Here is a 14,087-nt window from a genome sequence, read left to right on the forward strand (position 1 = left end):
TTTTTAACTCATTTAGACATGGCAGCAACACATTTCACGAAAGTCGGTCGAGGCCGCGTCTACTGTTGTGTAGCATCCGCTTTTCTGGGCAGAGAGGGAAACAATCGCTGGAGTTTTATCATGTAGCCCCAATCTGATGGAGGATTCTAGCTGCTCCACAGTCCTCAGGCATCTCTGCCAGATTATGCACCAAGGTCTGGACTGCAGGCGGCCGGTTCACCCCGGACTCCTCTCCTGTGAAGCTGTTGTGATGGATGTAGTATATGGTGGAAGGTCTGGACTGCAGGCGGCCGGTTCACCCCGGACTCTTCTCCTGTGAAGCCATGCTGTTGTGATGGATGTAGTATATGGTGGAAGGTCTGGACTGCAGGCAGTCGGTTTACCCCGGACTCTTCTCCTGTGAAGCTGTTGTGATGGATGTAGTTTATGGTGGAAGGTCTGGACTGCAGGCGGCCAGTTCATCCTGGAGTCTACTCCTGTGAAGCCATGCTGTTGTGATGGATGCAGTATATGGTGGAAGGTACGGACTGCAGGCGGCCGGTTCATCCTGGAGTCTACTCCTGTGAAGCCATGCTGTTGTGATGGATGCAGTATATGGTGGAAGGTACGGACTGCAGGTGGCCGGTTCACCCCGGACTCTTCTCCTCTGAAGCCATGCTGTTGCTATGGATGTAGTATATAGTGGAAGGTCTGGACTGCAGGCGGCCGGTTCACCTCGGATTCTTCTCCTGTGAAGCCATGCTGTTGTGATGGATGTAGTATATGATGGAAGGTCTGGACTACAGGCGGCCGGTTCACCCCGGACTCTTCTCCTGTGAAGCTGTTGTGATGGATACAGTATATGGAGGAAGGTCCAGACTGCAGACAGTCGGTTCACCCCGGACTCTTCTCCTGTGCCGCCATGCTGTTGTGATGGATGCAGTAAATGGTGGAAGGTGTGAAAAACAGGCGGCCGGTTCACCCCGGACTCTCTCCTGTGAAGCTGTTGTGATGGATGTAGTATATGGTGGAAGGTTTGGACTGCAGGCGGCCGGTTCACCCTGGACTCTTCTCCTGTGAAGCTGTTGTGATGGATGCAGTATGTGGTGGAAGGTCTGGACTGCAGGCGGCCGGTTCACCCCGGACTCTTCTCCTGTGAAGCCATACTGTTGTGATGGATGTAGTATATGGTGGAAGGTCTGGACAGCAGGCGGCCAGTTCACCCCAGACTCTTCTCCTGTGAAGCCATGCTGATGTGATGGATGTAGTATGTGATGGAAGGTCTGGACTTCAGGCGGCCGGTTCACCCCGGACTCTTCTCCTGTGAAGTCATGGTGTTGTGATGGATGTAGTATATGGTGGAAGGTCTGGACTTCAGGTGGCCGGTTCACCCCGGACTCTTCTCCTTTGAAGCTGTTATGATGGATATAGTATGTGCTGGAATGACTGGACTGCAGGCGACAGGTTCACCCCAGACTCTTCTCCCGTGAAGTCATGCCGTTGTGATGGATGTAGTATATGTTGGAAGGTCTGGACTGCAGGCGGTTGGTTCACCCCGGACTCTTCTCCTTTGAAGCTGTTATGATGGATATAGTATGTGCTGGAATGACTGGACTGCAGGCGACAGGTTCACCCCAGACTCTTCTCCCGTGAAGTCATGCCGTTGTGATGGATGTAGTATATGTTGGAAGGTCTGGACTGCAGGCGGTTGGTTCACCCCGGACTCTTCTCCTGTGAAGCTGTTTTGATGGATGTAGTATGTGGTGGAAGGTCTGGACTTCAGGCGGCCGGTTAACCCCGGACTCTTCTCCTGTGAAGCTGTTGTGATGGATGTAGTATGTGGTGGAAGGTGTGGACAGCAGGCGGCCGGTTCACCTGGGACTCTTCTCCTGTGAAGCCATGCTGTTGTGATGGATGTAGTATATGGTGGAAGGCCTGGACTGCAGGCGGTTGGTTCACCCTGGACTTTTCTCGTGTGAAGCTGTTGTCATGGACGCAGTATATGGTGGAAGGTCTGGACTGCAGGCGACCGGTTCACCCCGGACTCTTCTCCTGTGAAGCTGTTTTGATGGATGTAGTATATGGTGATGTAGTATATGGTGGAAGGTCTGGACTGCAGGCGGCTGGTCCACCCCGGACTCTTCTCCTGTGAAGCCATGCTGTTGTGATGGATGTAGTATATGGTGGAAGGTCTGGACTGCAGGCGGCCGGTTTACCCCGGACTCTTCTCCTGTGAAGCCATGCTGTTGTGATGGATGTAGTATATGGTGGAAGGTCTGGACTGCAGGCCGCAGGTTCACCCCGGACTCTTCTCCTGTGAAGCCATGCTGTTGTGATGGGTGTAGTATATGGTGGAAGGTCTGGACTGCAGGCGGCCGGTTCACCCCAGACTCTTCTCCTGTGCAGCCATGCTGTTGTGATGGATGTAGTATATGGTGGAAGGTCTGGACTTCAGGCGGCCGGTTCACCCCGGACTCTTCTCCTGTGAAGCTGTTGTGATGGATGTAGTATGTGTTAGAGGGTCTGGACAGCAGGCGGCCGGTTCACCCTGGACTCTTCTCCTGTGAAGCTGTTGTGATGGATGCAGTATGTGGTGGAAGGTCTGGACTGCAGGCGGCCGGTTCACCCCGGACTCTTCTCCTGTGAAGCCATACTGTTGTGATGGATGTAGTATATGGTGGAAGGTCTGGACTTCAGGCGGCCGGTTCACCCCGGACTCTTCTCCTGTGAAGTCATGGTGTTGTGATGGATGTAGTATATGGTGGAAGGTCTGGACTTCAGGTGGCCGGTTCACCCCGGACTCTTCTCCTTTGAAGCTGTTATGATGGATATAGTATGTGCTGGAATGACTGGACTACAGGCGACAGGTTCACCCCAGACTCTTCTCCCGTGAAGTCATGCCGTTGTGATGGATGTAGTATATGTTGGAAGGTCTGGACTGCAGGCGGTTGGTTCACCCCGGACTCTTCTCCTGTGAAGCGATGCTGCTGTGATGGACGCAGTATATGGTGGAAGGTCTGGACTGCAGGCGGCCGGTTCACCCCGGACTCTTCTCCTGTAAAGTCGTTGTGATGGATGCAGTATGTGGTGGAAGGTCTGGACTGCAGGCAGCCGGTTCACCCCGGACTCTTCTCCTGTGAAGCTGTTTTGATGGATGTAGTATGTGGTGGAAGGTCTGGACTTCAGGCGGCCGGTTAACCCCGGACTCTTCTCCTGTGAAGCTGTTGTGATGGATGTAGTATGTGGTGGAAGGTGTGGACAGCAGGCGGCCGGTTCACCTGGGACTCTTCTCCTGTGAAGCCATGCTGTTGTGATGGATGTAGTATATGGTGGAAGGCCTGGACTGCAGGTGGTTGGTTCACCCTGGACTTTTCTCGTGTGAAGCTGTTGTCATGGACGCAGTATATGGTGGAAGGTCTGGACTGCAGGCGGCCGGTTCACCCCGGACTCTTCTCCTGTGAAGCTGTTTTGATGGATGTAGTATATGGTGATGTAGTATATGGTGGAAGGTCTGGACTGCAGGCGGCTGGTCCACCCCGGACTCTTCTCCTGTGAAGCCATGCTGTTGTGATGGATGTAGTATATGGTGGAAGGTCTGGACTGCAGGCGGCCGGTTTACCCCGGACTCTTCTCCTGTGAAGCCATGCTGTTGTGATGGATGTAGTATATGGTGGAAGGTCTGGACTGCAGGCGGCCGGTTCACCCCGGACTCTTCTTCTGTGCAGCCATGCTGTTGTGATGGATGTAGTATATGGTGGAAGGTCTGGACTTCAGGTGGCCGGTTCACCCCGGACTCTTCTCCTGTGAAGCTGTTGTGATGGATGTAGTATATGGTGGAAGGTCTGGACTGCAGGCGGCCGGTTCGCCCCGGACTCTTCTCCTGTGAAGCCATGCTGCTGTGATGGATGTAGTATATGGTGGAAGGTCTGAACTGCAGGCAGCCGGTTCACCCCGGACTCTTCTCCTGTGAAGCTGTTGTGATGGATGTAGTATGTGGTGGAAGGTCTGGACTGCAGGCAGTCGGTTTACCCCGGACTCTTCTCCTATGAAGCCATGCTGTTGTGATGGGTGTAGTATATAGTGGAAGGTCTGGACTGCAGGCAGCAGGTTCACCCCGGACTCTTCTCCTGTGAAGCCATGCTGTTGTGATGGGTGTAGTATATGGTCATGACTTTATATAGTCATGCCTGTAGCCGCCACCCCCTTATATAGTCATACCTGTAGCCGACGCCCCCTTATATAGTCATGCCTGTAGCCGCCGCCCCCTTATATAGTCATGCCTGTAGCCATCGCCCCCTTATATAGTTATGCCTGTAGCCGCCCCCCTCTTTATATAGTCATGCCTGTAGCCGCCACCCCCTTATATAGTCATGCTTGTAGCCGCCGCCACCTTTATATAGTCATGCCTGTAGCCGCCGCCCCCTTTATATAGTCACGCTTGTAGCAGCCGCCCCCTTTATATAGTCACGCTTGTAGCAGCCGCCCCCTTTATATAGTCATGCCTGTAGCCGCCGCCCCCTTTATGTAGTCATGCCTGTAGCCGCCGCCCCCTTTATATAGTCATGCCTGTAGCCGCCGCCCCCTTTATGTAGTCATGCCTGTAGCCGTCGCCACCTTTATATAGTCATGCCTGTAGCCGCCCCCTTTATATAGTCATGCCTGTAGCCGCCACCCCCTTATTTAGTCATGCCTGTAGCCGCCCCCCCCCTTATATAGTCATGCCTGTAGCCGCCGCCCCCTTATATAGGTATGCCTGTAGCCGCCCCCCTCTTTATATAGTCATGCCTGAAGCCGCTGCCTCCTTTATATAGTCATGCCTGTAGCAGCCGCCCCCTTTATAGTCATGCCTGTAGCCGCCCTCTTTATATAGTCATGCCTGTAGCCGCCGCCCCCTTTATATAGTTATGCCTGTAGCCGCCGTCCCCTTTATATAGTCATGCCTGTTGTCGCGCCCCTTTATATAGTCATGCCTATAGCCGCCGCCCCGTTATAGTCATGCCTGTAGCCGCCGCCCCCTTCATATAGTCATGCCTGTAAATGCCGCCCCCTTTATATAGTCATGCCTGAAGCCGCCACCCCTTCATATAGTCATGCCTGTAGCCGCCACCCCCTTCATATAGTCATGCCTGTAGCCGCCGCCCCCTTTATATATTCATGCCTGTAAACGCCGCCCCCTTTATATATTCATGCCTGTAGACACCGCCCCCTTTATATATTCATGCTTGTAGCCGCCGCCCCCTTACATAGTCGTGCTTGTAACCACCGCCACCTTTATATAGTCATGCCTGTAGCCGCCGCCACTTTATATATTTATGCCCGTAGCCGCGGCCCCCTTTATAGTCATGCCTGTAGCCGCCGCCCCCTTATATAGTCATGCCTGTAGCCGCCGCCCCCTTTATATAGTCATGCCTGTAGCCGCCACCCCCTTATATAGTCATGCCTGTAGCCGCCGCCCCCTTATATAGTCATGCCTATAGCCACCGCCCCCTTTATATAGTAATGCCTGAAGCCACCACCCCCTTTATATAGTAATGCCTGAAGCCGCCACCCACTTTATATAGTCATGCCTGTAGCTGCCGCCCCCTTTATATATTTCATGCCTGTAGCCGCCGCCCCCTTTATATATTCATGCCTGTAGCCTCCGCCCCCTTCACATAGTCATGCCTGTTGCCGCCGCCCCCTTATATAGTCATGCCTGTTGCCGCCGCCCCCTTTATATAATCATGCCTGTAGCCGCCGCCCCCTTTATATATTAATGCCTGTAGCCACCGCCCCCTTTATAAAGTCAGGCATGTAGCCGCCGCCCCCTTTATATAGTTATGCCTGTAGCCGCCGCCCCCTTATATACTCATGCATGTAGCCGCCGCCCCCTTTATATAGTTATGCCTGTAGCCGCCGCCCTCTTATATACTCATGCATGTAGCCGCCGCCCCCTTTATATGGTCATGCCTGTAGCCTCTGCCCCCTTAAATAGTCATGCTTGTAGCCGCTGCCCCCTTTATATACTCATGCCTGTAGCCGCCGCCCCTTTATATAGTCATGCATGTAGCTGCCCCCTTTATATAGTCATGCTTGTAGCCGCCGCCCCCTTACATAGTCATGCTTGTAACCGCCGCCACCTTTATATAGTCATGCCTGTAGCCGCCACTTTATATATTTATGCCCATAGCCGCGGCCCCCTTTATAGTCATGCCTGTAGCCGCGGCCCCCTTTATAGTCATGCCTGTAGCCGCCGCCCCCTTATATAGTCATGCCTGTAGCCGCCACCTTTATATAATAATAATAATAATAATAATAATCTTTATTTGTATAGCGCCAACATATCCCGCAGCGCTTACATAGACAGGGGATACAGAAAGACAAAAGTACAAACATTACAGAACCACGGTTACATAGTAATCAGCTGATGGAGACAATAGGGGTGAGGGTCCGGCTCCAACGAGCTCACATACTACAAGTAATGGGGTGATACAGAAGGTAAAGGGGCTGGAGATGGGCACGGTATGGCGTGCTGGAGAGTGAGGGATGCTATATACAGACAACAGTCAGACATTTAGCTATGCGACGGCAGGATCAATATGACTACAGGAGCGGTTTATGATGGCTAGCAGGGATTGCAGTCAGTAGGTCAGGGAGCATGTTATCAGGCGGAGTACAGAAGGGTTTGTTTAGGGAATGCGGTATGCCTCCCTGAAGAGGTGCGTCTTTAGAGCACGCCTGAAGTTTTTCGAGTCCTGGATTGCCCGGATGTTCTTTGGTAGTGCGTTCCAGAGGACCGATGCTGCTCTGGAGAAGTCTTGGAGGCGGGAGTGAGAAGTTCGAATTAGAGGGGTGTGCAGTCTAGTTTCGTTTGCCGAGCGGAGAGCCCGGGCTGGGTGATGGATTGAGATGAGGGAGGCGATATAGGGGGGCGCTGCACTGTGGAGGGCTTTGTGGATGAAGGTAATAAGTTTAAATTGAATTCTGTATTTAACTGGCAGCCAGTGCAGTGACTGGCACAGGGCATGCTTGTAGCCGCCGCCCCCTTTATATAGTCATGGCTGTAGCCACCGCCACCTTTATATACTCATGCCTGTAGCCGCCGCCCTCTTTTTATAGTCATGCTTGTAGACGCCGCCCCCTTATATAGTCACGCCTGTAGCCGCGGTCTCCTTATATGGTCATGCCTGTAGCCACAACCCCCTTAATTTAGTCATGCCTGTAGCCACCCCCTTTATATAGTCTTGCCTATAGCTGTACTGAAGGGGTTCTTTGTATTCTGAGCGGTGTCTGTGTATAGTGAGCGGGGTCCCTCTATTCTGAGCAGGGTACCTGTATAGTGAGTGGGGTCTCTCTATTCTGAGCAGGGTACCTGTATAGTGAGTGGGGTCTCTCTATTCTGAGCGGGGTCCCTGTATAGTGAGTGGGGTCTCTCTATTCTGAGCGAGGTCCCTGTATAGTGAGTGGGGTCTCTCTATTCTGAGCGGGGTCCCTGTATAGTGAGTGGTGTCTCTCTATTCTGAGCGGGATCCCTATATAGTGAGCGTGGTCCCTCTACACTGTGGGGGTTCCCTCTATTCTGAGCAGTGTCACTCTGTTCTTACCGGGGTCCTTATATAGTGAGCGGGGTTCCTCTACACTGAGGGGGTTCCCTCTATTCTGAGCGGGGTCCCTGTATAGTTAGTGGGGTTCCTCTACACTGACGGGGTCACCTCTATTCTGAGCAGTGTCACTCTATTCTTACCGGGGTCCTTATATAGTGAGCGGGGTTCCTCTACACTGAGGGGGTTCCCTCTATTCTGAGCGGGGTCCCTGTATAGTTAGTGGGGTTCCTCTACACTGACGGGGTCACCTCTATTCTGAGCAGTGACACTCTATTCTTACCGGGGTCCTTATATAGTGAGCGGGGTTCCTCTACACTGAGGGGGTTCCCTCTATTCTGAGTGTGGTCCCTTTATAGTGAGTAGGGTCCCTCTACACTGAGGGAGTTCCCTCTATTCTAAGCAGGGTCCCTGTATAGTGAGTGGGGTCTATATTCTGAGCGCGGTCCCTGTAAAGTGAGTGGGTTCTCTCTATTTTGAGCTGGGTCTCTGCATAGTGAATGAGGTCTATATTCTGAGCGGCGTCCCTGTATAGTGAGTGGGGTCTCTCTATTCTGAGCGGGGTCCCTGTATAGTGAGTGGTGTCTCTCTATTCTGAGCGGGATCCCTATATAGTGAGCGTGGTCCCTCTACACTGTGGGGGTTCCCTCTATTCTGAGCAGTGTCACTCTGTTCTTACCGGGGTCCTTATATAGTGAGCGGGGTTCCTCTACACTGAGGGGGTTCCCTCTATTCTGAGCGGGGTCCCTGTATAGTTAGTGGGGTTCCTCTACACTGACGGGGTCACCTCTATTCTGAGCAGTGACACTCTATTCTTACCGGGGTCCTTATATAGTGAGCGGGGTTCCTCTACACTGAGGGAGTTCCCTCTATTCTAAGCAGGGTCCCTGTATAGTGAGTGGGGTCTATATTCTGAGCGCGGTCCCTGTAAAGTGAGTGGGTTCTCTCTATTTTGAGCTGGGTCTCTGCATAGTGAATGAGGTCTATATTCTGAGCGGCGTCCCTGTATAGTGAGTGAGGTCTCTATTCTCAGCTGGGTCCCTGTATACTGAGTGGGTTCTTTCTATTCTAAGCGGTGTCCCTGTATAGCGAGCGGGGACCCTCTACACTGAGGGGATTCCCTCTATTCTGAGTGGGGTCCCTGTATAGGGAGCGGGGTTCCTCTACACTGAGGGAGTTCCCTCTATTCTGAGCAGGGTCCCTGTATAGTGAGTGGGGTCTCTCTATTCTGAGCGGGGTCCCTGTATAGTGAGTCGGGTCTCTCTATTTTGAGCAGAGTCCCTGTATAGTGAGTGGGGTCTATATTCTGAGCGGGGTCTCTGTATAGTGAGTGCGGTCTCTATTTTGAGTGGGGTCCTTGTATACTTAGTGGGGTCTCTTTATTCTGAGCAGGGTCCCTGTATAGTGAGCAGGGTCCCTGTATAGTGAGCGGGGTCCCTCTGCACTGAGAGGGTTCCCTGTATAGTGAGTGGGGTCTTTCTATACTGAGCCGGGTCCCTGTATAGTGAGTGGGGTCTCTCTATTTTGAGCAGAGTCCCTGTATAGTGAGTGGGTTCTATATTCTGAGCGGGGTCTCTGTATAGTGAGTGGAGTCTCTATTTTGAGTGGGGTCCCTGTATACTGAGTGGGGTCTCTCTGCACTGAGAGGGTTCCTTCTATTCTGAGTGGGGTCCCTGTATAGTGAGTGGGGTCTTTCTATTCTGAGCGGGGTCCCTGTATAGTGAGTGGTGTCTCTATTCTGAGTGAGGTCCCTGTATACTAAGTGGGGTCTCTCTACACTGAGGGGATTCCCTCTATTCTGAGCGGGGTCCCTATATAGTGATTGGGGTCTCTATTTTCAGCTGGGTCTCTGTATAGTGAGTGGGGTCTCTCTATTCTGAGCGGGGTCCCTGTAAAGTGAATGGAGTCCCTCTACACTGACGGGGTTCCCTCTATTCTGAGCGGGGTCCCTGTATAACAAGTGGGGTCTCTCTATTCTGAGCGGGGTCCCTATATAGTGAGTGGGGTCTTTATTCTGAGCAGGGTCCCTATATACTGAGTAGGGTCTCTCTATTCTGAGCGGGGTCCCTCTTTTCTGAACGGGGTCCCTGTATAGTGAGTGGTGTCTCTCTATTCTGAGCGAGCTTCCTGTACAGTGAGTGGGGTCTCTATTCTGAGTGGGGTCCCAGTATAGTGAGCGGGGTCCCTGTATAGTAAGTGGGGTCTCTATTCTGAGCAGGGTCCCTGTATGGTGAGTGGGGTCTCTCTATTCTGAGCTGAGTCCCTGTATAGTGAGTGGGGTCTTTCTATTCTGAGCAGAGTCCCTGTATAGTGAGTGGGGTCTTTCTATTCGGAGCAGAGTCCCGGTATAGTGAGTGGGGTCTGTATTCTGAGTGGAGTCCCTGTATACTGAGTGGGGTCTCTCTATTCTGAGCGGGTTCCCTCTATTCTGAACAGGGTCCCTGTATAGTGAGTAGGGTTCCCTCTATTCTGAGCAGGGTCCCTCTATTCTGAGCAGGGTCCATGTATAGTGAGTGGGCTCTCTCCATTCTGAGCGGGGTCCCTGTATAGTGAGTGGGGTCTCTCTATTCTGAGCGTAGTACCTGTATAGTGAGCAGGGTTTCTCTACACTGAGGGGGTTCCCTCTATTCTGAGCAGGGTCCCTGTATAGTGAGCGGGGTCCCTGTATAGTGAGTTGGGTCTCTATTCTGAGTGGGGTCCTTGTATAGTGAGTAGGGTCTCTCTATTCTGAGCGGGGTCCCTGTAGAGTAAGTGGGGTTCCTCTACACTGAGGGGGTTCCCTCTATTCTGAGCGGGGTCCCTGTATAGTGAGTGGGGTCTCTCTACTCTGAGCAGCGTCCCTGTATGGTGAGTGGGGTCTCTCTATTCTCAACAGGGTCCCTGTATAGTGAGTGGGGTCTTTATTCTAAGCGGAGTCCCTGTATAGTGAGTGGGGTCTCTCTATTCAGAGCGGGGTCCCTGTATAGTGAGCGTCGTCACTCTAAATTAAGGTCTTCCCTCTATTCTGAGCAGGGTCCCTGTATAGTGAGTGGGGTTCCTTTACACTGAGGGGGTTCCCTCTATTCTGAGCGGGGTCCCTGTATAGTGAGTGGGGTCTCTCTATTCTAAGCGGGGTCCCTGTATAGTGAGCGTGGTCCCTCTACACTGAGCGGGTTCATCTATTCTGAGCGGGGTCCCTGGATAGTGAGTGGGGCCCCTCTACACTGAGGGGGTTCTCTCTTTTCTGAGCGAGGTCCCTGTATAGTGAGTGTGGTCTCTCTATTCTGAGCGGGGTCCCTCTACACTGAGCGTGGTCCCTGTATAGTGAGCGTGGTCCCTGTATAGCGAGTGGGATCTCTCTATTCTGAGGGGGGTCCCTGTATAGTAAGCGGGGTTTCTCTACACTGAGGGGGTTCCCTATATTCTGAGCGTGGTCCCCTCATAGTGAGTGGGGTCCCTCTACAATGAGGGGGTTCCCTCTCTTCTGAGCGGTGTCCCTGTATAGTGAATAGAATCTCTCCATTTTAAGTGGGGTCTCTGTATACTGAATGGAGTCTCTCTATTCTGAGCGGGGTCCCTGTATAGTGAGTGGGGTCTCTCTATTCTGAGCGTGGTCCCTGTATAGTGAGTGGGGTCTCTATTCTGAGCGTGGTCCCTGTATAGTGAGTGTGGTCTCTCTATTCTGAGCGGGGTCCCTGTATAGTGAGTGGAGTCTCTCTATTCTGAGCGGGGTCCCTGTATAGTGAGTGGGGTCTCTCTATTCTGAGTGACGTCCCTGTATAGTGAGTGGGGTTTTATTCTGAGTGGGGTCCCTGTATACTGAGTGGGGTCTCTCTATTCTGAGCGGGGTCCCTGTATAGTGAGTGAGGTCTCTCTATTCTAAGCAGGGTCCCTTTATAGTGAGTGCGGTCTCTCTATTCTAAGCAGGGTCCCTTTATAGTGAGTGCGGTCTCTCTATTCTGAGCAGGGTCCCTTTATAGTGAGTGAGGTCTCTCTATTCTAAGCAGGGTCCCTTTATAGTGAGTGCGGTCTCTCTATTCTGAGCGGGGACCATGTATAGTGAGTGGGGTCTCTATTTTAAGCCGGGTCCCTGTATAGTGAGCGGGGTCTCTCTTTTCTGAGCGGGGTCCCTCTACACTGAGGGGGTTCCCTCTATTCTGAGCGGGGTCCCTGTATAGTGAGTGAGGTCTCTCTATTCTAAGCAGGATCCCTTTATAGTGAGGGAGGTCTCTCTATTCTGAGCGGGATCCCTGTATAGTGAGGGAGGTCTCTCTATTCTGAGCGGGGTCCCTGTATAGTGAGGGAGGTCTCTCTATTCTGAGCGGGGTCCCTCCGCTGATGTTTGTGCCCTTCCTGTGAAGGAATGAAGAGCTCAGGGCGGTGTGAAGGGCCTCATCTTTCTGTGCTCGTCCTTCGCAGGCACCGCGGTTGGATCCGTGAAAGCAGCACACAGCGGAGGATCGTCCGGGAAGATCAGCTACAGCGTCCTAAGCGGAAATGAAAACGGAGCCTTCAGCATCAGCCCGAATACAGGTAGCAACCGGAGGCCGCCGCTACGAATACCCGTCACTGTAGTGATATCCGCAGCCATGATGAGCTGCAATACCCCTGACTGCGGCACGCTGAGGACCCCGGAGTCACCGACCTTTTTACGGACCGCACTACTGGGGGTTATGCCTGACATACATCTTAATAGGCCGGAGATTTGTTATCTGACAGCCCAGCTCCTGCTCTAACAGCCAGAAATCATAACCAGTGGGGGAGGCTCTGTCATCCATCGGGACCCCACAGTGCGATCCCAAGGTAACAATGGGTTCCCATGGCAGCCGAAAGCCTGACAAAGTCCTCCATGTCTGCCATGTAACTAAGCCTATTAGGCCCCGCCCCCCGCATGGTCTCATAGGCTGCTATCACAGGCGTCCCTAACGAGCGTTACCACTTCTCAGAAATCATCCCGATCAGAAGAGGAAGTGATCAGCTTACTGAAGGGGAGACATCTCCAACACATTATATGTCCCCCAGAGTGCAGCCAGTAACATCTCCAACACATTATACGTCCCCCAGAGTGCGGCCAGTAACATCTGCAACACATTATACGTCCCCCAGAGTGCGGCCAGTAACATCTCCAACACATTATACGTCCCCCAGAGTGCGGCCAGTAACATCTCCAACACATTATATGTCCCCCAGAGTGCGGCCAGTAACATCTACAACACATTATATGTCCGCCAGAGTGCAGCCAGTAACATCTCCAACACATTATATGTCCTCCAGAGTGCAGCCAGTAACATCTACAACACATTATATGTCTCCCAGAGTGCGGCCAGTAACATCTCCAAGACATTATATGTCCCCCAGAGTGCGGCCAGTAACATCTCCAACACATTATATGTCCCCCAGAGTGCGGCCAGTAACATCTACAACACATTATATGTCCCCCAGAGTGCAGCCAGTAACATCTACAACACATTATATGTCTCCCAGAGTGCGGTCAGTAACATCTCCAACACATTATATGTCCCCAGAGTGCGGCCAGTAACATCTCCAAGACATTATATGTCCCCCAGAGTGCGGCCAGTAACATCTCCAACACATTATATGTCCCCCAGAGTGCGGCCAGTAACATCTCCAACACATTATATGTCCCCCAGAGTGCAGCTAGTAACATCTACAACACATTATATGTCCCCCAGAGTGCAGCCAGTAACATCTCCAACACATTATATGTCCCCAGCGTGCAGCCAGTAACATCTCCAACACATTATATGTCCCCCAGAGTGCGGCCAGTAACATCTCCAACACACTATATGTCCCCCAGAGTGCAGCCAGTAACATCTACAACACATTATATGTCCCCCAGACTGCAGCCAGTAACATCTCCAACACATTATATGTCCCCCAGAGTGCGGCCAGTAACATGTCCAACACATTATATGTCCTCCAGAGTGCAGCCAGTAACATCTACAACACACTATATGTCCCCCAGAGTGCGACCAGTAACATCACCAACACATTATACGTACCCCAGAGTGCGGCCAGTAACATCTCCAACACATTATATGTCCCCCAGAGTGCGGCCAGTAACATCTCCAACACATTATATGTCCCCCAGAGTGCGGCCAGTAACATCTCCAACACATTATATGTCCCCCAGAGTGCAGCCAGTAACATCTCCAACACATTATATGTCCTCCAGAGTGCAGCCAGTAACATGTCCAACACATTATATGTCCTCCAGAGTGCAGCCAGTAACATCTACAACACATTATATGTCCCCCAGAGTGCGGCCAGTAACATCTCCAACACATTGTACGTCCCCCAGAGTGCAGCCAGTAACATCTCCAACACATTATACGTCCCCCAGAGTGCAGCCAGTAACATCTCCAACACATTATACGTCCCCCAGAGTGCGGCCAGTAACATCTCCAACACATTGTACGTCCCCCAGAGTGCGGCCAGTAACATCTCCAACACATTATACGTCCCCCAGAGTGCGGCCAGTAACATCTCCAACACATTATATGTCCCCCAGAGTGCGGCCAGTAACAT

General features: G+C 52.3%; 1 protein-coding gene across 1 annotated transcript in view; it reads left to right on the top strand.

Moving 5' to 3' along the window:
• DCHS1 (dachsous cadherin-related 1) overlaps positions 1-14,087 on the top strand; it is a 99,365-nt gene that overhangs the window by 69,937 nt on the left and 15,341 nt on the right. The window contains exon 15 of the mRNA XM_066588563.1: positions 11,958-12,071. Coding sequence (XP_066444660.1) covers positions 11,958-12,071 — 114 coding nt within the window. The remainder of the gene's footprint in view (positions 1-11,957; positions 12,072-14,087) is intronic.

Source organism: Eleutherodactylus coqui, chromosome 1, assembly GCF_035609145.1.
Source record: "Eleutherodactylus coqui strain aEleCoq1 chromosome 1, aEleCoq1.hap1, whole genome shotgun sequence".
NCBI lineage: Eukaryota > Metazoa > Chordata > Amphibia > Anura > Eleutherodactylidae > Eleutherodactylus > Eleutherodactylus coqui.